Here is a 27,142-nt window from a genome sequence, read left to right as displayed (position 1 = left end):
TTGGGTAGCTTGCACGTGGATGTAGCACAGGTGTTGGTGTAGCACAGGCATGATGGGCCAAACGGCCTCCTCCTCCTCCTGCAAAATTCCTTGTGTGATAATCTCCAATTTTCTGTCTGTTCCACTGTGAGTTCATTGAGAGGACGTGAAAAGAGAAAAAAAAATGGCATCATATTGTTCGTAAGTGACGTCATCGCAACAGGTTTACAGTTGGTATCCTATTGGTACTAAATAAATCCTATTAAAAGCGATATTAAACCCAAGGCCATCTGACCCGTAATACCTGTGCTTTATCCACATTAAAGCGACCTGTTTTTTTAATCAATTTATTATATTCTAAGTACGAAAGGCATCGCTATCATGGGATTAATTGAACTTTGGTCTCTTTTCAAGTGAAAAACCTTGGGACGTTACATGGGCACGTCAATATAGCGGACGTTCTCCAGGATGCTGCGCCACCTACCGGCACTGTAGCGGGAGGGCAGCTCTATCTTGGATTCGGCGCCACAACGGGGTCAAACCACTGACCACGACTACGTTGAGCCATCCTGCCGTCCCTCAGCCGAAGCGAAGGGCACCCAACGTTCCACGGAAGTGACGCGTCCAAGACCAAGTACCGAGCTCGCCTCTTACTCCCTCAGTTTCCGAAATGGCACGGCGGTTTGGGCGCGTTTTCACCAAGTTTATGATACGGATATTAAGCTCAAGCTTCAAAATGGCTGACATGAAATAACAAACTCGATATATATATTTTGTGAAGTAAACGTGGAGTCCTGTCCGTTTTGAAAGTACAGTAATGTAATCGGTACTGTACTTCGAAAATGTACCCCCAGCACGAGCGGAAGTGACGCAATGGCGCCTCGCCGCGGTGACGTCACGCGTAATTCTAGCCGAGCGCAGGCCTCACGTGGAAGCTTAAGCGATTTTAAGCGTAAGTTACAATAGCTTCGATTGGGCAGTTCATTGTTATTGTTGTATTTATATAAAGTGAATATTCTCACGTGTTGTAGATTGTGATGTTTAACTTATTTTATGGTTTTCATTCAATTTCAAGAATCGAGAGGAAATCAAAGTCAGGATTATGGGGATTTCACTTATTTGTGATATTAAAGTAGCCGATGCATTATGAACAATTTTCTCGTGTCATCTCCACCACGTGGCCAACACAATTATTAGTTACCAATCGTTATTATTTTGGACAACCTAATGTAAATGGCATAATTATTAGTGACATAATGTTACACCATTTATCAAGATCTAGTTTAGTCAGTAATTTTTAAATGCTCAACAATCAACATATTATAATTAATAAACCCACGTGATCATATCTTATCGAATTTTCAAATTCCTCAATCTAATACTGTAAACCTTATTATCACATGGAACGTGTTTGCTCTGCTTGGCTTGGAATTCGTGGACAGTATAAATAATTTATGTTCAGTAACAGCTACTGGGAATTGTTAACTCGGCCCTATTTCCTGGAAAAATTTTATTAAAAGTGTTTCTGTAGGACTAGGATTACGTGACGGACTGTCTATCATTCTGAACATGATTCATTGAGGGTCCGATATTAATATTTAGTACGTTCGTGGGGAGGGGGAGGGGCTAAATTGAGAAAAATAATAGAGGGAATGCGGGGGAGGGGAGTGGATAAGGATATGTGGGAGGATGTACAAGGGAATATGGGAGGGTGGACAGGGGGATGTGGGAGGGTGGATAAGGGAATGTGGGAGGGTGGCCAGGGGGATGTGGGAGGGTGGATAAGGGAATGTGGGAAGGTGGATAAGCGAATGTGGGAGGATAGATAGGGGAATATGGGAGGGTGGACAGGGGGATGTGGGAGGGTGGATAAGGGAATGTGGGAGGGTGGACAGGGGGATGTGGGAGGGTGGACAGGGCGATGTGGGAGGGTGGATAAGGGAATGTGGGAGGGTGGACAGGGGGATGTGGGAGGGTGGACAGGGCGATGTGGGAGGGTGGATAAGCGAATGTGGGAGGATAGATAGGGGAATATGGGAGGGTGGACAGGAGGGTGTGGGAGGGTGGATAAGGGAATATGGGAGGGTGGACAGGGGGATGTGGGAGGTTAGATAGGGGAATGTGGGAGGACAGATAAGGGAATGTGAGAGGGTGGATAAGGGAATGTGGGAGGGTGGATAAGGGAATGTGGGAGGGTGGATAAGGGAATGTGGGAGGGTGGATAAGGGAATGTGGGAGGGTGGATAAGGGAATGTGGGAAGGTGGATAAGGGAATGTGGGAGGGTGGCCAGGGGGATGTGGGAGGGTGGATAAGGGAATGTGGGAAGGTGGGAAGGTGGATAAGCGAATGTGGGAGGGTGGATAAGGGAATATGGGAGGGTGGACAGGGGGATGTGGGAGGTTAGATAGGGGAATGTGAGAGGGTGGATAAGGGAATGTGAGAGGGTGGATAAGGGAATGTGGGAGGGTGGATAAGGGAATGTGGGAGGGTGGATAAGGGAATGTGGGAGGGTGGATAAGGGAATGTGGGAGGGTGGATAAGGGAATGTGGGAGGGTGGATAAGGGAATGTGGGAGGGTGGATAAGGGAATGTGGGAGGATAGTGTTACGTGCTCCTCCCCGACCCCCTGGTCACGGTGTACCTCCGAGCCCCGAGAGGAGTCACGGCAGAAAAATGTGTTATTCTGTATGTCAAAGATCAAGGGAGAAGCCACCCCAATTGTTACTCACAAACAAATATTGTATTAAGATCACACAAGAATAACAGTACAACAATAATAGTATTCAAAAGTACAATCAATATGTCCTATGATGGTACCATCAGTTTTGTAATATTTAACTCACTGTGCTCCAAGGGAGTGAAACACGAACATTCCCCAATGTCTCTTATTCCCGGCTTCAAGACAAAATTGATTCGCTCCAGCGATCGCCAGAACGAGGTCCAATCGAGACCAGAATCCCGTGCAGATGGCAAATACAGTCACACAGCCAAAGCTGCACAAAGGCGCCCTCAAGGCGCCTGGGAAATCCAAAGGCGCCCTACAGGCGACTGAGAGATCACACCCTCGGGTATGGACAAATTAACCTTCAAAAAGCCACGTCACACACACGCCCCAAATCGACGTCTGAATGCGGTGGAGATGGTCGAAAAGAGACGAAACCGCGAGCGAAGCACAAGTCCTGCGCGAGTCAAAATGGCCGACGACCCGAGTCAAAATGGCCGACGACCCGGTCTCGTGGCGCACGGCACGGCGATGATTCTCTCCTCAATCGATCGCAAAACCTGACACACAGGTTGACCGGTCACAGCGATGACAACTCTGTCGTAGGAATCCCTTTCCCGGAAACCCGAAAGTTCGCTAGTGACTCTGGCTCGCCAGCCTTCGCTTCAGAACCCGGAGCAACTCGGCTTTCTTGTCCGACTCATTCGCTCCGCCCTCTTTCTCCCTCTTCTTCCTCTTCGTTGTCCGGTTCCCGATCCGGTTTCCTGTTTCTTTTAACATTAGCTTTTTTACCTTTTGAAACCAGTTCATGAACAATAAACCTTTTGAACACAATAATAGTACATGGAATCAGAAATATTTACAGTGGATGCAAACCACCACAACGGAAGTGACGAATCCGTAACAATAGATAGGGGAATATGGGAGGGTGGACAGGCGAATGCAGGAGGGTGGATAATGGAATGTGGGAGGATAGATAGGGGATTATGGGAGGGTGGATAAGGGAATGTGGGAGGGTGGATAAGGGAATGTGGGAGGGTGGATAAGGGAATATGGGAGGGTAGATAAGGGAATGTGGGAGGGTGGATAAGGGAATATGGGAGGGTGGATAAGGGAATGTGGGAGGGTGGATAAGGGAATGTGGGAGGATAGATAGGGGAATATGGGAGGGTGGACAGGGGAATGCAGGAGGGTGGATAAGGGAATATGGGAGGGTGGACAGGGGAATGCAGGAGGGTGGATAAGGGAATGTGGGGAGGGTGGACAGGGGAATGCAGGAGGGTGCACAGTGGAGTTGCCGGACGGTGCACAGTGGAGTTGACGGAGGGTGCACGGTGGAGTTGCCGGAGGGTGCACGGTGGAGTTGCCGGAGGGTGCACGGTGGAGTTGCTGGAATGTGCGCAGTGGACTTGCTGGAGGGTGCACAGTGGAGTTGCCGGAGGGTGCACAGTGGAGTTGCCGGAGGGTGCACGGTGGACTTGCTGGAATGTGCGCAGTGGACTTGCTGGAGGGTGTACAGTGGAGTTGCTGGAGGGTGCACAGTGGAGTTGCCGGAGGGTGCACGGTGGACTTGCTGGAGGGTGTACAGTGGAACATGGCAATGGTGGGAGGAAAGCAGGGTTGGTGGGGGGTGACTGTGGGAGGCTGGACGGGGAATTATAAGAGGAGGGACAGAGGAATTGTCAGAGGATGAACAGGCAGGGGTATCTTGGAGGATTGACAAGGGAATGTGGGATGATAGAATAATAAATTTAATCGAACACTTTGGCAATAGTGGGATATTTGGGGGGGAAGTACGAGGCCCGACGATGGAATAGTGGGAGGATGGTGGAATGTGAAGGGAGTGTGGAAAGAAGGGCAATAATTTATCAGGAGATGATGGATAGTATGGAGATGGAAATTAAAGAGGCATATACGGAGCAAAAGAAGTGTCGGGAGGCAGAATGTGGAGGTCAAAAAATCCCACCATAGACACGTACGTAATAAATAGATCTTGCTCAGAAGTACAATAATACAATAAAGTTGGACAATTTGTCGGTGTAGCTGTTTTGAGTTTCCTGAAATTATTCGAAAAATATTTTTTGTTTTGTTACCTCCGCCACCAAAGGTGGATGGAGGTTATGTTTTCACCCCCTGTCTGTCTGTCTGTTTGTCTCTTTGTGAACAAGATATCTCATAACGTTGTGGATGGATTCGGATGAAATTTGGCAGAGATGTAGCGTATGTGACAAGGACAAAATGATTAGATTTTAGTGAAGATCCGGATTCGGATCCGGCTACCAGAATTTTTTAAGTGATTCTTCACCATTGTTTTCATTTCATTCTTCACCTTCACCTTTCACCTTCACCATTCTTCACCTTCATCTTCACCAAAATGATATATGGCAGGTTATCTCAAAAAGTTGTGGACGGATGATTTTAATTAAATGTGATTCTGTATTGTGATTTTCTGGTCTACTCTGGGATACAAAATGTAAACTGTCCTCCTGGCGGAGGTATGCTCTCTGCTGAGTGCCGTTCTAGTTGCAAAGAATATTAGTGTCAGTTTATTGTAATTACAGTTTTGTTTGTCTATCGTTTATACAACGAGATGTTCTACCTATATGTAGTTTTTGCACCATAGTTTGATGTACAGTACTGTATTTCATATTTCTCCAAATGCATATTGGCAAAACATGAGGGTGTCAATACATTCCGTATGTGTGCTTTGTACCACAAGCATCTAATCAATCTATTCCGATTCTGATGTACCATACTATGTTACAGAGCATCGATGCTGCCGAAGCAGTTTCTTGTCGAGGACTATATTTGCTGGTTTGCCATTTGCCTTCCGAAAATCAATTGATAATGAGTTTAAATAGTTTGACTTAGTTTGAATATGAGGTAAGGAAGGAAATGACTGGAACTCTGAATAATACATGGCCAAACAATGGATACAGGCCTCGAATCAGAAACAAGGTGTTTGTGCCCTGTCTCTGGACCTTGTCTTCCACACTGCCTGACTTTCTATTTGTACCTAAACATCTTGATGGATTGTTATCAACTGCTCAACCTGCGGCTGCTGTGCCTCAAAACACAATGGAAGCCGATGCGTCCCGATCGAAGCCGATGCGTCCCGATCGAAGCCGATGCGTCCCGATCGAAGCCGATGCGTCCCGATCGAAGCCGATGCGTCCCGATCGAAGCCGATGCGTCCCGATCGAAGCCGATGCGTCCCGATCGAAGCCGAAGCGTCCCGATCGAAGCCGATGCGTCCCGATCGAAGCCGATGCGTCCCGATCGAAGCCGATGCGTCCCGATCGTAGCCCGATGCGTCCCGATCGAAGCCGATGCGTCCCGATCGAAGCCGATGCGTCCCGATCGAAGCCGATGCGTCCCGATCGAAGCCGATGCGTCCCGATCGTAGCCCGATGCGTCCCGATCGTAGCCCGATGCGTCCCGATCGAAGCCCGATGCGTCCCGATCGAAACCCGATGCGTCCCGATCGAAGCCGATGCGTCCCGATCGAAGCCGATGCGTCCCGATCGAAGCCGATGCGTCCCGATCGAAGCCGATGCGTCCCGATCGAAGCCGATGCGTCCCGATCGAAGCCGATGCGTCCCGATCGAAGCCGTTGCGTCCCGATCGAAGCCGATGCGTCCCGATCGAAGCCGATGCGTCCCGATCGAAGCCGATGCGTCCCGATCGAAGCCGATGCGTCCCGATCGAAGCCGATGCGTCCCGATCGAAGCCGATGCGTCCCGATCGAAGCCGATGCGTCCCGGTCGAAGCCGATGCGTCCCGATCGAAGCCGATGCGTCCCGATCGAAGCCGATGCGTCCCGATCGAAGCCGATGCGTCCCGATCGAAGCCGATGCGTCCCGATCGTAGCCGATGCGTCCCGATCGTAGCCGATGCGTCCCGATCGAAGCCGATGCGTCCCGATCGAAGCCGATGCGTCCCGATCGAAGCCGATGCGTCCCGATCGAAGCCGAGGCGTCCCGATAGAAGCCGATGCGTCCCGATCGAAGCCGATGCGTCCCGATCGAAGCCGATGCGTCCCGATAGAAGCCGATGCGTCCCGATCGAAGCCGATGCGTCCCGATCGAAGCCGATGCGTCCCGATCGAAGCCGATGCGTCCCGATCGAAGCCGATGCGTCCCGATCGAAGCCGATGCGTCCCGATTGAAGCCGATGCGTCCCGATCGTAGCGCGATGCGTCCCGATCGAAGCCGATGTGTCCCTAACAGCTTCTCTTCAAAACAAAAAAAACCCAAAACAGATCCAATTCCTGGAGCATGACATTTAATCCAGGTAAATCCTCGATGTTTCTCCCTGCAAAGACCATCAAATAAAGCTACCCATTTCTTCTGTGAACAAGCATTTGAAGAAGTTCAGTCCCTACAACTACTGGGTCTCAACATCAGCCATAGCCTCTTCTGATTGGACTGTATGATATCTCCAAGTTGCCTGTTAAAGCCAGGTGCAGACTAAGCATTCTGTGCCTGGCAAAGTCTTCCTTGCTTCTACAGAATCCATAATGGCTGAAAAAGTTTGTTTGAAGCACATTGGAGTATTGCTTCCCTTGTGGACCAAAATACCTACATCCCACCTCTCGGTCACGGAAGCTTTGGAGGAAGCCAGGGCTCTGAAGAGAATCGTCATCACTGATACTGATAAAGAGCCAGTCACCCAAGGCATACTTTCTTACTGGAGAACTGGTTTGTGGTCTTTCGTTCATCTAATGTGTCAACTCTGGTCTTGCTCCCACTTCCCTTTCAGCCATTCACATCTTGCTGGATTTACCAGGGCGAATGCATTCATGTAGCAACCGTGTTCTTGACAACCTTTAAAAGTCCACACTTCTAGCTCAAGTGCATTCCTTTGGCAATCTTTTCTCACCTGTGGGGTCATGTTCCTGTCTGTCCAAACACGATCCTCCATTGCTTCAAGGTTGCAGCTCACCTCCATCTCTTCTAATCTTCCATTTCCATTGATTTCTGAAATGACTGTGCCAATGTAAGCTTGGACCTTAACCAAATTCCTATCTTAGACAAACTCGGCTGGGGCACTCGGTTTAACGGCCATTTGAGTGACAGCACACACATTGATGAATCACCAACAACAACAACAACAACAACATGCATTTTAAGGCCATTTTCCCTGCCAGAGCGGGGGTTAGCCTTGTGGTCCCCATGACAATCTTCTCCATTTTGCCCTATTTTCTGCATCTCCCCTTGTTAACCCCCTTGCCCACATTTCATCTTCCACCATCTTTAGCCAAGTCTTTCTCGGTCTTCCCTGTCCTCTACTTCCTTCGACATTCATTTCCATCACTCTTCTCAACCAGTCACTTTCATCCTTCCTCAACACATGACCAAAACATCTCAACCTGTTCCTCTTCACAGCATCAATCACAGGCTCGATTCCCATCATCTTTCGCAATTCATCATTTGTCTTCCTCTCTCTCAACGATACTCCACACATCCACCGAACCATTCGCATTTCCACCCTTTGCAGCCTTCGTTGCTGCTCTACGTTCATTACCCATGTCTCGCTCCCATAAATCATAACACTTCTCACACATGCAGCATACAACTTTCCCTTCAGTTTCAACGACACTCCCCTCCTCATCAGCACGCCACTCAGTTCCCAAAACTTCTTCCATGCACATCTCACTCGAGCAACCGTTGCCGAGTCTCATCCACCTTCTCCATTCAGCATGTCTCCTAGGTAACAAAATGTTTTCACACCTTCCAGCGTCATGCCGTCGCCAAGATCCAACTCAACATTTCCTCCATCTACAGCTCCCTCTGTGTACACCTTACACTTGAATCACTGGTTAATGACCCTCTCAAACCACTACATTTTTGATGAACCCACTCGGCGCACATTGTACATTGAATGGAGTTCACTCCGACACCCTTCCTGCACACAGCACATGGCCACTTCCCAGTTCTTTCCACCTCACCACATGCTTTACCACTTGCCATCACCTTCGTCTTTCCGATATTCACCTTCAGACCTTTTCTCTCCATACATTCCTTCCACTTATTCATCTTTTCCTTCAGACCATCCATACTTTCCGCAATCAACACCAGATCATCTGCATACAACAACTCCCACGGTAAACCCTCCTTTACGTTCTTAGCCAGCACCTCCATCACAGCTACAAATAGTAGTGGACTTAGTACCGACCCCTGATGCACTCCCACCTTCACCTCAAACTCACCACTGTTCCCGTCGTTCGTCCTTACAGCTGTGCGTGCTCTTTTGTACATTGCCATCACTACTCTGATCAACCATTCCTCCACTCCTAACTTCCTCAATGCCCATGTCACTACTTCGCGTGGAACCCTATCGAATGCTTTCTCCACATCAACAAACCCAAGAAACAATTTCTTCCTCTTCTCCATGTACTTCTCCTGCAACTGCCTTACAATAAAAAGTGCGTCTGTCGATGCTCTTCCTGACATAAATCCAAACTGCATTTCGTCGATCTTCACTTTCTTCCTTATCCTCCTCTCCATCACCCTTTCCAATACCTTCATTCCATGCTCCAATAACTTTATCACTCGATACGAGCTACAGTCCAGCGGGTCACCTTTCCCCTTGTATAGAGGGACGAGGGTACTCAGTTCCCAATCCACTGGAATGCGGCCTTCTTTCACCACCAGATTACAGATCTCTGTCATTCTCTTCACACCCCAACTTCCTGCTGCCTTCAACATATCTCCCACAACTCCCGTCGGCCCTCCCGCTTTTCTACTCTTCATTGCTTTTATCGCTTCCTCAACTTCCTTCTCAGTTATCTTCTCTGCCGGTCCTAAAACTGGGGTTACTCTCTATGTTGCCATCCCATTCATTCTCTGCATTCAACAGCATTTCCATATATCTCTTCCATCTTCCTTTAATTCCATCTGGGTCCACAAGATTTGTCCCACTTCATCCTTCAAGCAGCTCACCCCCATCACATCACACCTCTCTTTCGCTATCTGCTTTGCAATCCTGAATACCGCTCTCTGACCCTCTTCTGAATCCAAGCGTTTTCCGAACATTTTCCGACATGCCTCCTGCGCCTTTGCTACCTCTTTCTTTGCAGCCTTCTTTGCTGCCTTATAACTTACATGCTCTGCTTTTTCTGCCCCCATACCTTTCGCCTTCTGCCACTCCTTGAACTTCCTCTTTTCGTCAATCCTCTTTCCAACTTCCTCATCCCACCACCATGTTTCCGAGTGCCCTCGGTGAGCCTTTTGTCCATCCACATACCTCACCAACGGCTCCCAACAGACTATCTTTCATTGACATCCAACCACTGTCAAGCTCAACCACATCATCCTCTACCCTACTCAGCCGCTCTTTTAATGCCTCCCTCACTGTCACCTCTTTCAACCTCCACACCTTCATTCTCGGTTGGTACTTCACCCGCCGAGCTCTCCTCGCACCTTCACCCTTATGTCGCAGACAACCAAGTGGTGCTGTGAAACAGCCTCCTCCCCCGGGATCACCTTTGTGTCCCGGAGGTGCCCCCTATCTCGCCTACGCACCATGAGGTAGTCAACGGTTGTCGTCGACCCACCTGACGTGTATGTAACAAGTTTATTATCGTCTTTCTGGAACTGAGTATTACAAATCAACAAATCGATGAATCACCCTGCTTGTGAAATACCAGATTGACCATTTATAGCTGGGCCAAGATCCTAACCCAGGCCAGACAACTTAGCAGCTTGTGTGCATACCTCTAGGGCCTAGGCCATCCTGCCAGCCTACTCCATAAAAAAAACCAAAAAAAAAACCACCTTTAGAGGCCATTTTTCCCCGCAAGCGGGGGTTGGCCTTTTTCGGGAACCGTGGTTGTTGTTGTTTTTCGGTCCCCTTTTTGAAGCAATGTTTTACGGCCGGATGCCCTTCCTGACGCCAACCCTTATGGCCGCCTTTAATGACAAACAGGGAATTACCAGTGAACTGGTACTCAATTAGCCGACCTCGGAAGGATGACAGGCTGAGTCAACCCCCCTGGCATTAATTCAGCGATCGACCGGGATTCGAACTCCATATATATTCATATATTAAATGTGGAATTATGTTCCAACTGTGCACTTGTGTGGTGTGTGCCACAGGACTTGCACGGTGATGTTTGCGAGTGACGGCGAGATGCGACGACGGAAGTGTTGTGCAAACTGCCTGGTGGAGGTGTGTGGGCCAAGGTTGTGCTGCAATGAGTGTGCTGAGCTGGTGCTGTGCCCTGAATGCTTTGCAGCTGGAGCAGAGCTTGGTACCCACCGCCGGATGCACTCTTATCGTTGGGAGGTCAGTAGGGTAATACTTTTGTGATGGAACTTCACAATTATCATTTGTTTCAATAGACCTTGTTTGGCTGGAGCAAAAGCTCCGAGCCGGTGCTGGTGACAAATAATTAATGTTTGTCCACCGGGAGCTGACTAGGATTTGTTTGTAAAAAAAAAAAAGGCCAAAGTGGAGGCACTATACAAGGTATAGTATTGTCACGTGGATGGTCATGGCTAATGCCAAACTGGCAAGCCAAGATCTAATCTTGAGGATGACCGATTTGTTAGGAGCCGACACGAGCGGGCTGATGGCTCCTTATCGCTATTATTTAAATATCCACACAGGGGTTAACTTTAGCCAATAAGCACTTGTGGATTCCCGCATGCGGGAGGTGGAACGTGATGGCAAACATGTCCTTATAAATAAAACAATTTATTGGAAGACATGAGACAGGTTGGCAAGAGGACAAAACTCTGACAGATCTGCAAATACAATGTAAAAAGGGGGAGGTGAGGGGAGGGAGGGTTACACCACCCATGATGGAGTCCACTCAATTACTTGCTCCAGACAAGGGGGGGAGCAGGCAAATCTTTTGGGAGGTCTCGCAGCGATTATCGTACTGCGGGGATGTTGAGCAAGCCGCACAAAATTGTTCTTCAGTAGTGTTGATATCATGTTGTGTGACACCAAATTTATCTCTGTGCTGTGCGCTCAACTCCAAAGACGCTTGCTCTAGTTGGCACACGGCTCTGGTTGACTGCACTTGCGCTTGTGCACTGCCCATCTTTATCCCTCCCCACGGACCCATCTTCATCCTCCCCCCCCCCCCCCCGTGGACCCATCTTTATCCCCCCCCCCCACGGACCCATCTTTATCCCCCCCCCCCACGGACCCATCTTTATCCCCCCCCCCCCCCCCCCCCCCGCGGACCCATCTGCTGGCACCCCTTCCAGACCAGGCCCAACCCGACGATTGACAACCCAATGTCCCGGGGGGTGGGTGTTCCCCATACCACCGTCCTCGGAACCAATCTATGCTCGTGTTCCAGCGTGGTGGCCCTGTTGCCAGGCCGACATTGCTCAATTTACATGGGCGGGACCCGCCGGCGGTTTACCGGTACATGCGTGGAGCGCTATTGAGTCGTTCGCTCACTTGCATCCCATTATAGCCTGATCTTGCCTGACAGGAAGGTGCATACATTCTTCAATCTCAACACTACGCTCGCCTTTATCGGTAACATCACCGCCTTCCTCGATGCACATAAAAACAGGACAACTTTAACCTAACATGTCCCTGTTTACAATGAAAGAATCTTTCCTGCTCGAGCACTTGGACTTTAATTATCTGAACAGTTCTAACTTGGTACACACACACACACACACACACACACACACACACACACACACACACACACACACACACACACACACACACACACACACACACACACACACACACACACACACGTAACAGACACACGCAACAGTAAGATTCCATCAATGCAAATAACTGCCAATTAGAATTCAACTATTCAAATAGGTGAATTTTAATTGGCAGTTATTTGCATCTTTACCGTCTGACTGCCCCTCGCAAACGTTTCATAACTTCCATGTAGAAAGCCGCATTAACGGTAGTACCTTTGGGAAGAAATTCTGTGTGAACCATTCCTTCCATGTCGAAGAACGCAATCAGCATGACCTTCACTTGCGATCTCGACTGACGCGCCTTTTTCGGCCTCAGTAAATGGTCATGCCCGTAAACCCCCAGACTCATCACTGCACATCGGATTTTTATGTGAAAAAATAAAAAATATTTTTTCACATAAAACCGCTTTTTTGCGCGCAAAAAAAATATTTTGCTGTTTTCAGAGAAAAAAAATATTTCGCCCTTTTTCGGGAAAAATAAAATAAAATGCCCTTTTTGGTCGAAAATGTCTGGCAATGCTAAAAAAAATTAGGGAATTTTTCGAAATTTTTAACTGCGATCGAAATTTTTAACTGCGATCGATCTCAAAAACAAAACGTTGCGTCCACTTGCGTGCGTTGCGTCCCCAGCGTGTACAGCAGTGAGGCGGTGTACTACAGTGAGAGAGTGTACACAAAGTGTGAACAAGTCTTCTATCAAGATGAGTGCTGCTCTTCGTGACAAGTGGCTGAAGGAATTCAACGCTGGCGGCGATGGGGCCACCTTCAAGTACGTGTCGAGTGACACGGCTTTCTGTCGAGCTTGTGAAAAGACTTTCCGGGCGAAGCAGAAGTCTGAGCTGGTCCAACATGTCCGAGGAGACCGCCACAAGAACAACTTGGCCTTGAAGAAGAAGAGGACGGTCACGCAAGCCACCATGGAGGACTTTGGTGGCGGAAAGAGGCACAAGTGCGACGTCGTGGCTCAGGAGCTGTGCCAGGCCATGCTGGCCGCTGGCATCCCATGGTCGAAATTGGAAAACCCTGCCCTCCGGTCGTTCCTGGAGAAGCACATCACTCTCCAGATCCCCGATGAAAGCTGGATTCGAAAGCACTACCTCGACAAGTGCTACGACGAGGCCTTGGCGGGGATCCGTGCCGACCTCGGACAGCAGCCCATCTGGCTGTCCGTCGACGAGACGACCGATTCGGCAGGTCGATATGTGGCCAACATCATCGCGGGACGCTTGTCCAAGGAGGGGTACTTTCGTCCCCACCTCGTCCAGTGCATGTTTTTGGAGAAGACCAACTCCGGGGAGATCGTGCGCGCAGTCAATGACACGCTGCGCTATCTTTGGCCTGATTTCAAGCCGGAGTGCCTCAAGGTCCTCGTCAGCGACGCCGCGGCCTATATGATCAAGGCCGGCCATGCCCTGAAAGAACTCTTCCGGACTTGCTGCATGTGACTTGCGTTGCCCACGCGCTCCACCGTGTCTGCGAGACAGTCCGAGAAATGTTCAAGGACGTCAACGACCTGATTGCCACGACGAAGAAGGTGTTCGTCAAAGCCCCGTCGCGTGTTGTCCTTTGGAAGGAGCAGCAGCCCAATCTTTCTCTCCCCCCCGGAGCCCATTCTGACTCGGTGGGGGACGTGGATCGACGCCGCGGTGTTTTACGCCGAGCACTTCGAGGCCGTCAAGGACATTGTGGACCAGCTGAATGATGACGACGCGATGGCAATCCGGAGTGCCAAGGACCTGTTCGGAAAGGCGGACATCAAGCTCAGTTTGGTCTTCTTAAATGCCCACGTGTCGTTCATCCCGAAGATCCTTAAGCAGCTGGAGGAGGCCGGCATGGAGCTGGCCTAGGCCTTCCAGCTCCTTGATCAGGCCAAGGAGGAGCTCGAAAAGTTCCGAGGCTGCCGTAAGGAGATCCTGCTCACCAAGTTCAAGGCGGTGCTGCAGCGCAATCCCGACATTGGTGTGCTGAGGACAGTGGCTTTGATCCTGGATGGAGATCAGCATGGATCTGAGGTTGGTGTGCCGGCTGGAGTCAAGCTTGCCGACATCCCCCTCTTGAGGTACTGCCCCATCGTCAGCGTCGACGTGGAAAGGTCCTTCTCCGTCTACAGAAACGTCCTCACCGACCGCCGACACCGCCTCACCAAGGAGAACATTACCAAGATAATGATTTCGAACACCTACTTTAACCGTTCCTAAAAGGGTCTTGTCAATTTCTTCTAGTCCTCTACTTATCAAACAATGCGGTTGCAATAAAGGTACCTGAACGTCATTTTTTACCTGTTTACTAGCCCAGAGTGCTTAATGTTGTGCAGGAAAAAGCTTACCATTTTTTGTTCTTTTTTTGACTGATATCTGAAAAACTTGGTAATAATAAAAAATGAATAAAACGGGGGAAAAAAATATTTCGGGATTTTTTCACATAAAAAAAAAAAAATTCCGCTTTTCAAAACATAAAAGGCCTATTTTCTTAACATAAAAATCCGTAGTCTACGTCATCACCCATATCACCTGGGGTAAGAATGCTGGATCTGAAACGCATCGCTCAAACAAGTTGGATGAAAGGAAGACACGATTTTCTTTTTGGTCATCCCTGAGGATACGCAGAATGTACTGATACATCTCGTGTTCAAATCGTCTGTCAGTATTGCCTGAACAGAACCAAACGAAAGACTGGTCTCTTCTGCAATTTATCGAGTGGTTAAACGTCCGTTTGCTTGGACGACAGTACTGACTGAAGTGATGCTTTCATCGGTTCATACTGTTGATGGACGACCACTTCTTTCGTCATCTTCCAGCGTCTCATTTCCTTCCCGAAACCTTTGAAAACACTTGAAAACGGTCTTCTTTGTCACTTCATCAGCAGAGACGGTTTTTTTTTTGTTTTTTTTGTATACAAGATCGAGGCTCGTGTAAGAGCTAACATCAATAACAAAAAAAATAAACGGACACACAAAACATAGAAGAATAAAGGGAGCGGGGAACAATATGGGGAGAGAGGGAGGGAAGCACACAAGTACAACAGCAGAGAACAGGGACATCGTGAGATATGTGGGAGGGAGAAGGCTTGGGGGGAGGGATCATGGGAAAGCGGAGGGTGGGGGTGGGGGGTGGTGGGAGAGGTATAAAACACATGGACACTGCTAGAACTTCCAGGAAAGAAGTTGGTATTTAAAAAAAAAGTGGATTTCTGGGGGTGAATTAACGGGGGTAGAAGAGATCAATGTTTTGGATGGGGGAAGATAAGAGATGGTGGTGAGCAGCTGTTTTAAAGACCTGGAGGGAGGAGTGGGATTGAAGAGAGTGAGGGAGTTTGTTCCAGAAGCAGGAGAAAAGAGGAATATAAGAGTGAAGGTGAGCAGAGAGTTTTGATTTTGGCAATTTCACCAGAAGAGGGTTACTGGCAGATCTTATGCGACCTGTAGGAATATTTGGGGAACAGAGCACAGAGAGAGCTGGGGGGGAGCTAGGCCGGATAGGAGTCGGTAGAAGACAGAAAGACCACCAACCTGCCTACGGTGAGTGAGTGAAAGGCCCTCGGAGTTAGCTTCATCGCTGGAGATTCCAATGATTCTGAAAGCTTTGGTTTCAACAGCGTGAAGCCGAGCTAGGTGTGAGGCAGGAGCACCGGCCCAGAGGGGGGAACAGTATTCCATTGAGCTGCGGATGAAAGCCTTGTATGTGGTGAGGAGCTCAGGTGTGCCAAGGAAGGACTTCGCACGTTGGAGGCTGCCCAGTCGGCGACTGGCTTTGGAAGCCAGATTTGAAATGTGGTTTTCCCAGGAAAGATCATGTGTTCCGTAAAGTTTACAAGCATTCCTTGTGTTTCTGTAGCCATCTTGCCAAGTTTAAAACAAAATTTAATTGTTGCACGTTTCTCGAACTCCGACATTTTGTACAAAAGCACCAGATGCCACAAACATGTGCTCACACAAAGCAATATCACGGCGCACTGGCGCGTAGTACTAATGGCGTTTGTTGCTGGCAAGTGAGAGAGTTAACGAAATAATCCCCGCCAACTGACCTTAACAAATTCAGAATTTATTAGTAGCGGCACCATTTACCAAACCTTTTTATCCCAACTCATACTCGCACAGATGATACCACATGTGATTTGTGTTCTACAGTGTTTAAGTTTCGAATTAAATTTAAATAAAATAAAGATTGTAAAAGTCGTATAAATAAATTAATTCCGGTTTTACCTCCATTTTCTGCAGTCTATTACATCACCCTATCTAACACATTACATTAGTTCTTCGCACCTGTTTTCGTGTCTTTTATGATGTCCTTAAAAACAGTAGGTTACCTGTTTGGAATGGTTTTCAATTTTGTTTGATTGCCAGGCAGGCAGATAAAAAATATTATCTCACTCCTCTCTGCGCATGCACGATCAGGACGAATTCTGAGTCAAGGTTTGGTAAAACAAGAGACTAGTCTTCCTATTCATGTTCCGATTCATTTCAAAATATAACATTCTATTTAAATTGGTTGTTCCTCGATCATAAACTGATAAGACAGGCAGACGGACGGACGGACGGACATTAACTAATTGCTTAACCCCGCTGAATTGCTTAACATTTTGCATGCGCGGCGGGTTAACAACAGGATAAGGAGAAACACCAACAGCAGGGCGGAATGAGAAAATAGACGGAGATGGACAAACAAGGGATGCAGGTAACGATGGGGGTTAGGGGTGAATGCAAGAGGTGGACAAGACGTGGGGAAAAGGGGAACAAATTAGTGGACGTGAGTAATGGTTCTGGATTTGGGTAGTTTCACTGGGAGCAGGTTGCTGGTGTATCGTGTGCATCCTGCAGAGACCTGGAGGGGGAGGGGTACAAAGCATAGAGAGGGTGGAGGGTGCAAGAACAGGAAGGAGGTAGAAGAAGACAGAGAGACCACCGACCTGCCAGTGATGACAATTTCCATGTAGAAATTGGCCCATGATAGGCCCATGGTCGTGGGTCGTGATAGGCCCATGCACTCAGCTTCATCGTGAGAGATTCCAATGATATTGAAAGTCGTGGTTTCCACTGTGTCAATCTGACCAAGGAGTGAGGCAGGCGAGTCAGCCAGAGAGGAGAGCAGTACTCTATCAAGCTGTGGATGGAAGCTTTGTAGGTGGATAGAAGCTCAGATGGGGCAAAGCAAGACTTTGTATGACGGTCGGCATATAAGTGGCCCAGTCGGCGTCTGGCTTTGGAAGCTAACTTATAAATGTGGTTTGCCCAAGCGAGATCATGGCTGACAGTGAGACCCAAGAGTTTCAGTGACTGAACTTCTTTGAGAAGTTGTTGAGAAAATAGATTAGAAGGTTTGCGGTGCGGTCCTCTCGGAGAGGCCCTCTCCCCCTCTCCTGTTATTCTTCTGTTCTGATTTCCTAACGACTCAACTGTCATGATATTCTCTTTCCATCCTCTCTCACCTTGCTCATCCATGAGTCTAGATTTTATATGAAAGAACGTGGAAGGCCACAGCGTTGGTTTTACTATCTCAAGAGATATAGAGCACACAAAATGTCATAACTCAGTGACAGAAGAAGAAAACCTTTATTAAGCTCCCAATAGCAGAACAGACAATAAAAGATTGCTGATTGTGATTTGCACAACATCCTAACTTGTACACACATGTGCACAACAACCATCCAGCGCCATACACTTGCATACATAATATGTAGATGGACACTTATTACAATCTCCCTGTGCCATTTCTTAATTACAGGGGAGGCCATTGATTTGTTCTGTATGCAAATATGGCAAAACCGTCCCCCTACTTCTTTCCCCCATATTCATGCTCCCTTCCCTTTCTTTTCTCAATCTCTCAACATTTTCTCCTCTCTCTCCACTTCTTACACATGTTCTTCCATACTATCATGAGTGTGTAATGAATAGATGGCCCAATACATTGTAACTGGAGAGCACCAGCTGTTATTTAGAAACATCTTACCATAAGCATCCATCAAATCTTTTTTGCTCATTAGGAAATGTTTTATCGTTTCAGGATGGAGGATTTGCTCCCTTAATCGGAGGACCAATGCCTTGGGGTGCTCACGAGGAGGAGCTCCTCCTCGAGGCGGTGGAACAGCACGGACTGGGAAACTGGGAAGGTGCAGCCACAGCAATGGGAGGTTCCCATTCTGCCAGCGACATTGCTGCGCATTTCTTTGCAGTGTATATTGAGGCACGTGTGCAAAGACAGAACACATCACAGTAGTGGTACATTCTACCAGAGTGTGGTTAGTTTGAAACGAAGCGAAAGATTCTGCTTGCAACTTGCTTGAATTGACAATTCTGCTTGCAACTTGGTTGAATTGACAATTCTGCTTGCAACTTGGTTGAATTGACAATTCTGCTTGCAACTTGCTTGCAACGGGTTCTTATATAATCACTCAACGTTCCTTGACATGTATAATCTTTACCAATATTTCCACTCTCGTATCGTCATCTTGAGTTTCTGGTTTTCATATCCTATTTATTTGAGTGCTTCCTTTTGCATCCTCACGAGCTCGTTGGTAATTTATGGTTTTATCAGTGGTATAGGACGAGAATATATCGTCAAGGTTGCCTATTCTACTCATAATATGACCAACGACCCAAATTAACTGTTTTTTTCTTCTGTTTTTGTAATTTTTGTAATTAACTGTCATTGTAATTTTTTCCCTCTATTTCTCAGGGTAATTTGGGCCAAGCTTGTCTCCCACCTCATGTCACAAGTCGGGTTCATGACCACAACACAGCCACCCAGTTGCCTTTGTCGTCACCTCCCGAGCAGCTCAACCTCTCGTCTTTAGAGCAAGGTGCGCTCGGGTTTGCTCCTCTTCGGGGAGATTTTGACGTGGAGTCCGATGCGGGGGCAGAATCACTGGTGGCTTCGCTAGCTTTTGATCCGGCCACCGAGGATGACCTGGAGATGGAACTCAAGCGAGCTCTTGCCAGCGCGTACGTACAGCGCCTACGAGAGCGACACCGTCGCAAAGCAGTCGCCCTTGATTATGGGCTGATGGATACCTTTTTTGGGCATTCGACAGGGCGAACTTTTGGCCTGACCCCTCAAATGTCGTTGGAGAGCCGCAAATCAAGCAGCGCAACTAATTCTGGCCTAACTCAGACTTCATTTGATGGACGGAAAAGTGGGAAAGCAGGAGGCAATGCCATTGGGAATTCGACCTCTGGCCTCACGTCGGTAATTTCAACCGATAGTCGAAAGGCAGGTAAACTCAGTGGAAATGCTGCTGTAAACACATCTGCAGCTTCTGGAATACCGGTCTCAATGAATGGAAGCTGTGAGCCCCGTAGAGCACTTCCCATGGAGCCTCGTACCCGGCTGCCAGCGTTATGCGGTATAGTCACATGTAAAGAACTCGACAAGCTTGAAGAGATGTTGCGACGAGAACGTGTGCTACGGACGCGGGTCCGTGAACTTCAACGGTGGCGTCGCCACGGCGTGACTGCCGTAACAGACGGGGCTGGTTTTGAGGCTGCCGCCCGCCTTCGGCGTGCCCCCAAGCCGGCCGATGCTTGGACTACAACTGAAGGCTCCTTGGCCACACTAGCATCAACATTCTCATTCCCATCAACAAATGCCCTCCCAGCTGCGAGTTGGGAATTTTTATCCATGGGGGAAAAGGCTGTGTGTGACGTGGCCGGCCTTGCTCCTGGCCAATACATCACCACCAAAGCGACCCTGCTTTTGCAAGGACCGGGAAGGCCTGGAGGGGGGAGCAGCACTGGAAATGTGGGGTTCGAACGCCAGCAATGGAAGCGAGTTCAGCGATTTTTGGTCAGAAACCGATGGTATGGACCACGGCAAGCAGCCTGAAGGCCTGACGATCAGGTCTTTGTTCCACCCTTTGACGTTGCAGTTTGCTTTGTTGATTGTTGTTGCCGTTCTTGTTCTTGCAATGCCCCGGAAGATCAGAAACTGTTTCTGCCATTTTGTTTTGCTGCGTGTTGTTTGAAATTCAGACAAACATCTTGATAAAATTTGTGTTTGAAGCTAACAATTGTAATTTAAATGTGCGAATCGAATCAGGTTTTAACACAAGGGGTTCTTTGATTCAAAGGCGGTGTACTAAGTTTGATGGTCAAATCCTTCCTGATTATAAACGGGAACTGGGATACTTGATTGTAAGCCCATTATATAAATACGGAAGTCGGAAAAACTAAGCACAGCCTGTTATGTTGTTATTATCAATATTATTATTTCTATTTTGGATACTTCTCTGATCGATATGTTCGAACACCAACGAACGGTCGGCTTTACGGTCTGCGCTTGGATGGTTGCTGGGGTTTAAAACTTCTGCTCGGCTTTGATATTCGTGCGTACAAGTATTTTCTCCTTCTTCTCACTCAACGAGCAGGATTTTGTAATTTGTTCTGGATGCTGATCATAGGTCAACTCCTCTTCGCTAAGGAAACCGTGGGATCTTTAACATCCACCGACTAAAGCTGGTAGATAGGATGCCCATTTTAACGTCCACCTGGTGGACCGCACACATCGATGCCTCGCCCTACATGCGAAACACCAGGGTGACCGTTTTAGCTAGATCAGGATTCAAACCCTGGCTAGACAACTCAGAGGCAAGTGTGAATACTTCTAGCCCATATTTACCATAAGCCCATATTTACCAAGATTCATCCACCAGGTTTTCCATAATAATCCCAAGTGAGGATCTCCTGCATTTCACTCAAATTCACACCCTTCTCACTCATATTTTTGTTGCTTCGCTCTTATTTTAAAATGAAACACCGTATAACGTTTATAGCTCCCTAAGCGAACTCAACAATCTGAGTTCTTGTTTGGCAATCTGAGGCAGTCTGAGGCAGTCATTGGAAATATATATACTTGACAATTATTTTTGACGTTCAAACCGTCTGCAGTTGAATGTATACATATTATTTATGCCTTTCCGGTGTGAGGGGAAATTGCACAATCCGTGTTCCCTTGTCCCTTTCGGGGTGGGTAAACGATCCTTTTTCCGAACGTACTTCAATCAAGAAGCTTCAAGTCTCCTCGAGAAATGATGGCATTGCCTTTCAATGGCTGGTACACACGGGTAAGTGTGTGGTATTGAAGGGGGGTCGCCACTCCTCTCCGTCGAGAAGAAGAAGCTTGATTTGGTTGGGGGAAGCTGCTGTTTGTTTTCACTTATTCTTGAGCAGATATAGCTCGTGTAACCTGGGAAATTGCATACCCACGACCCAGTGTTCTGCTCAAGTCGGCCAAAGTGGGTGCGCTTCTGTTTGCTGCACAGAAAGCAAGCGCAGCTTATGCAAAGGCCACCTCACTTTGACTTGGTTCATGACCTCCGCGGAAGTGAACCAACCTGCTCCCGGGATCCACAAAAAGGTCCTGGGATCTCGGACAGTTTCTCCGTGGGCCAGGGGGGCCTCAGCGGACGGGATCCCACCTGCTCTCGATGTCCTCAACACATTAAAATCACTTTATCAATGACTTCCACTGTTAAGACTAATCCTTTTTGTGGAAAGATTGTTTCACTCCGATTGTCGTTTAATCACGACCAATGAGCCTTTCTTTATTTAAGAACATAAGCCTTACAAGTGTGACTGAGCACACAGATCCTCTGTAAAAAAAGAAATATCCCACAATCTCAGACTTGAGTTTTGCCTTTGAACCCTGTGTGCCTGTTTGAAATAAAGCAATTCGCATTAATCAGCAGATGTGGTTGTCTTGTCGTTATCTCTCCTAAAATCCCACCGTAATAGTTCCGTCCTACCTCATTTACCTGTTCCTTCTTTTTAAAGCACTTCCTGAGATTTCGCTTCCAATTTAAAAATCCAAATATGACAAATGGACTGATTGGTTGAGAGTACAACTTGGCAATTTATTGAGGGTTTAATTTCACAATAACCAGAACAAGTACATGGCACATTCAAAGTACACCGCCCATGTCAAATAAATAAATAACAATAATCACAACAAGTGCAGACACATTCAAAGTACACCACCCCCATGTCAAATTAATTAAATAATAATAACCAGAACAAGTACAGTTACAGTCACGTGAAAAAGTAAGTACACCCCATGTAAAGTTTTGACTTTTTCAACATATTTCAACATACAGCTATTTGATCTTCATTTCAACAATATTGAAAGATAAATGTGATATAATATAACAAATATCATGAAACATTTACATTTTGTAGTTCATTGTATAATTTAAATAAACATAAATACAAATTTCGCATGTGGAAAAAGTAAGTACACCCCGACATTTATCACTACTTCAAATACCTAAAATTAGAATCAGGTGCACCAGCTCAGGTGCAAATGATTAGAACATCGTTAGAGAGGATCTTGGAGGAACCTGTCTTATTTAAACCTCAGACATTTAGTTTGGTTTGCTCTTTGTTGTTGAATTGTGTGGCGTCACCATGCCTAGATCAAAAGAGATCTCTGAGGCCTTCAGAAAGCAGGTTATAGATGCCTACGAGTCTGGGAAGGGATTTAAAAAGATCTCCAAACAATTTGAAATCAATCATTCGACTGTTCAGAAGATCATCTACAAGTGGAGAAGATTCCAAACAACTGCCAACTTGTTCAGGCCAGGCCGCCCCAGCAAGTTCAGCCCGAGAGCAGACCGCAAGATGCTGAAAGAAGTCTCTAAGAACCCTAGAATGTCATCACGGGACCTACAGGTAGCTCTTGCCACTGTTGATGTCAAAGTGCACGAGTCTACCATTAGAAAGAGGCTGCACAAATTTGATATACATGGGAGGTGAGCCAGGAGGAAACCTTTGCTGTTCCAGAAAGAACATCAGGGCAAGACTCAAGTTTGCCAATGAACACCTAGGCAAAGACCAGCACTTCTGGAACAATGTGCTCTGGACAGATGAGTCAAAGGTAGAGCTATTTGGCCACAGTACCAGAAGACATGTTTGGTGAAAACCAAAGACAGCATTTGACTACAAGAACCTGATACCAACTGTAAAGCATGGTGGTGGAAATATTATGGTTTGGGGCAGCTTTGCTGCATCAGGGCCTGTGCAGCTCACCATCATATAATCCACAATGAATTCTTCATTGTACCAGAGGGTGCTTGAGGATAATGTGAGGCCATCTGTCAGAAAGTTGAAGCTCAACCGAAGGTGGACCTTGCAACATGACAATGACCCAAAACATACCAGTAAATCCACCAAGGAATGGCTGAAAAGAAAGAAATGGAGGGTTCTGGAATGGCCAAGTCAAAGCCCAGATCTAAATCCCATCGAGATGTTGTGGGGGGATTTGAAACGAGCTGTGCATGCCATTGTGCATGCTGTGCAACAATTTTTTGTTGAATAAATTATTGCAAAGTCAATATTTCATTGTTTTTTGTTCAATTAGATCATCTTTATCTATAGATACTGTTTAAATGAAGATCAAATATTGATATGTCCACATATGTTAAAAAGATAGAAAACATTTCATGGGGTGTACTTACTTTTTCCACATGCGAAATTTGCATTTATGTTCATTTAAATTATACAATGGACTACAAAATGTAAATGTTTCGTGATATTTGTTGTATTATATCACCTTTATCTATCAATATTGTTGAAATGAAGATCAAATAGCTGTATGTTGAAATATGTTGAAAAAGTCAAAACTTTACATGGCGTGTACTTACTTTTTCACGTGACTGTACATTCAAAGTACACCACCCCCATGTCAAATAAATAAATAATAATAACCAGAACAAGTACAGTTACATTCAAAGTACACCCCCATGTCAAATAAATAATAACAACCAGCACAAGTACAGACACATTCAAAGTACACCAACCCCATGTCAAATAAATAAATAATAATAACCAGCGCAAGTATAGATACATTCAAAGTACACTACCCCCATGTCAAATAAATAAATAATAACCAGAACAAGTACAGATACATTCAAAGTACACCACCCCCATGTCAAATAAATAAATAATAATAACCAGAACAAGTACAGATACATTCAAAGTTCACCACCATGTCAAATAAATAAATAACATCCTTCAGCGCGGGATTGCCAGCTCATAGAGAGTGCATTGGGAAGGAGAGGTGTGCAATAATTGATTGATTAATTGCATAATTAAAATCAATAAATAATAATCGTAAAATAATTTCTTAATCAATTGGCTAATGGCATACCATACACCACCAGTGTTTCATCTGAAGCTGTAACTTATTGAAAATTAATTAAATAATTCATTAATCTGAAATAAATTAAATAATTAATTAATCAATAAATAATTCATTGATTAATCAATAAATTAAAAAAATATTAAAACCTTTATAGCCACATCACGTGGTCGCTGACATGTCCAAATATCAGCTTTCTAGCTCAAAAGATGCCCGAGATATTCCCCAGATGAGAAGGTCAGGTATGAGCAGCGCTTCGCCGCATCCACTTTCTGATGGTACTCCAGGGGCCTCCGTCTGGCCATCCCCCAGGCTGATGCTTGGCCCATCCCTATCTCTTTGAGATGCCGATCAACCTGCTGCAACCACGAGGATCCCTTGCTGAGAGTATCTGGTGAGCTGGATCAGCGTCCCGAAAACGAGCCACATGTCCATAGAGCCGCAGCTGATGCTCACGGACCATACAGGAAACAAATCTCATCTGAGTCTCTCAGCAACCGCTTGTTGGACACAAAGTCCGACCAGCAATAGCCAAAGATTCTCAGAAGAGACTTGGTTCCAAAGGAGTTAAGTCTCATTCTCTGGCCCTTGGTAAGGGTCCAAGTCTCGCATCCATAGAGCAAGACTGCAAGCACCAAGGACTTAAAGACTCTGACTTTCGTCCTCCTGCATAGATACCTACAGTGTCACACCCCATGATCCATGACTCCCCAGGCCTGACCCAGACATCTATCAACCTCTGGTTCGCAACATGCGGAGACATGAATAACACTGCCAAGGTAAGTGAACCTCTTTGTGACCTCAACATCTTTGCCACAAACAGGCACAGACAAGACAGCAGCATCCAAGATGTCATTGAAAGCCTGGATCTTGGTTTTGACCCAGGAAATCCGTAATCCCAGCGGCTCTGCCTCATGCAGTGCCTGAGGGCCTCCGTAAGAATATCCAGCATCTCCGCAGAGATGACTGCATCACCTGCGACAATCAAGGTCAGAGATCTTGACACTCCCAAATGATACACCGCAGCCTGACCTCTCCGACATCCTCCCCAGAATCCAGTCCATACAAGTGCTTTAGAGTGTAGGAGCCAGTACACACCCCTGCCGTACTCCAGTAACAACTGGGAAAAAAAAATCAGAGATGGAGCCACCACACCTCACAGCACTCAGTACCAGCGTATAGTTCAGAGATCAGATTGATCAGCGTTGGTGGCACCCCACGAAGACTAATAATCCTCCAGAGGGCATCCCGATTCAACGAATAGAACGCTTTGTGGAGATCAACATAGGCTGAAAGCAGCCCCTGGCGAAACTTATACAGATGAGAAATATAATAAATAAATGATTAATAATGGAAATAAATAAATAATCTTACTATAATTCACCAAATGTCCGCCCGTCCGTCTGTCCGTCTGTTCGAAGGTACCGCAAAAACGGCTGAACCGATCGCAACGATATTTTGGGTGGGTAATCCTGGGATCTCCTGGAGTAAAATAGGCTATATTGTTTTTCCAATTTCAGCTTTGGCCTCAAGCATTTTCAGGTTTGAACTCTCGCATAACGTTATTTTCCCGGGTGCCGCACAAACAGCTGCACCGATCGGACTCGGTGACCTCGGACAAAGACCTTTTATAAGGACACGGGTTGAATCCCTGCTTGAGAGAATGCCAACCCCCTCCCCGCCATCACGGCCGTCTCTCCAGCTCACAATCCGACGAGATATGCGGAAAGGACGACCCAAAACCAATTATCTTCTTTTCGATTCGTATATAAACATCATTAAAAGTAAATAATGACCTCGGCCAAAGTTCAAACGATGTGGGTTTAATCTCTACATGAGAGAATTCCACATAACTATTTGGGCGGTGTATAAGCCAACAGATCGCTGCCTCCATCGATCTTGCCGAGGCCATAACACCTATCGGCTCAAAATCCTTTTAACTGTTGACTTGGTAGTTTTTACAATGAAGGAAACATAAACAATGTTGTTAAAAGTTTATTTTGTGATTAATTTGTGATTGGAGTTATGTTGTTTGGAATGAAAAAAGAGATATCGAGTTCAAGTGAATGATGACATGCCATGATGGTTTCTAATGTCTGAACGTGAACTTCACGGATCGCCATATGCAGATTCGCCACGGACCCACGATCGATGTTTCTATACGTGAACGTACCCGTTTGTTTGTGAACGGGTACTTTTTTCATGGAAATCCTTCACGAACTTGCTGTCCATGTCTGACGTGCGACTGAAGGTGCTACATGAATGTGGAATTTATTGGTTTCATGCTTTAGCATTCGCCGTATCTGCATTGCCTGTTTGCTTCTGGCCTCCCACCCGTGGGTAGCATGGGTATCTCACTAGTAATTATAAAATCATTAAATAATTAATCAATTGGCTAATAGATTTATAAGTATAAGTGCACTGAAACAACAAGAAAATAAGTAACTCATCAATTAATTGATTCATCAAAAAACAAAAAATAGCATTTTTGAGAAAGTACTTACTATTGTGCCCAAATTTCAGCTTCCCAGCTCAAAGGATGGCTGAGATAACGCCCGGACAAACAAGAAAGAAAACAATAAAATAAGTCATTAATAAAAAATATTAAATCATTAATTTATTA

The 27,142-nt window shown here is 46.6% G+C and overlaps 1 protein-coding gene across 2 annotated transcripts; it reads left to right on the top strand.

Annotated features, from left to right (window-relative positions):
* The first annotated feature begins 467 nt into the window (after positions 1-467).
* On the top strand, positions 468-22,071 carry LOC137439609 (transcriptional adapter 2-beta). Of its 2 annotated transcripts, none has more exons than XM_068135529.2 (4): positions 468-613; positions 10,802-10,991; positions 18,394-18,573; positions 19,066-22,071. In XM_068135529.2, the coding sequence occupies exons 2-4, from the start codon at positions 10,815-10,817 to the stop codon at positions 20,209-20,211; spliced, it is 1,503 nt and encodes a 500-aa protein (XP_067991630.2). In that variant the 5' UTR covers positions 468-613; positions 10,802-10,814; the 3' UTR covers positions 20,212-22,071. The 2 variants fall into 2 exon arrangements, with proteins under 2 accessions (XP_067991630.2, XP_067991629.2); XM_068135528.2 differs by lacking the exon at positions 468-613 and adding an exon at positions 759-931.
* The last annotated feature ends 5,071 nt before the right edge of the window (positions 22,072-27,142 follow it).

The sequence above is a fragment of the Myxine glutinosa genome, chromosome 14, assembly GCF_964187855.1.
Source record: "Myxine glutinosa chromosome 14, kmMyxGlut1.1, whole genome shotgun sequence".
Taxonomy (NCBI): Eukaryota; Metazoa; Chordata; class Myxini; order Myxiniformes; family Myxinidae; genus Myxine; species Myxine glutinosa.
The sequence above is the reverse complement of the archived record's forward strand: the minus strand, read 5'-3'. Positions and strand labels throughout refer to the sequence as shown.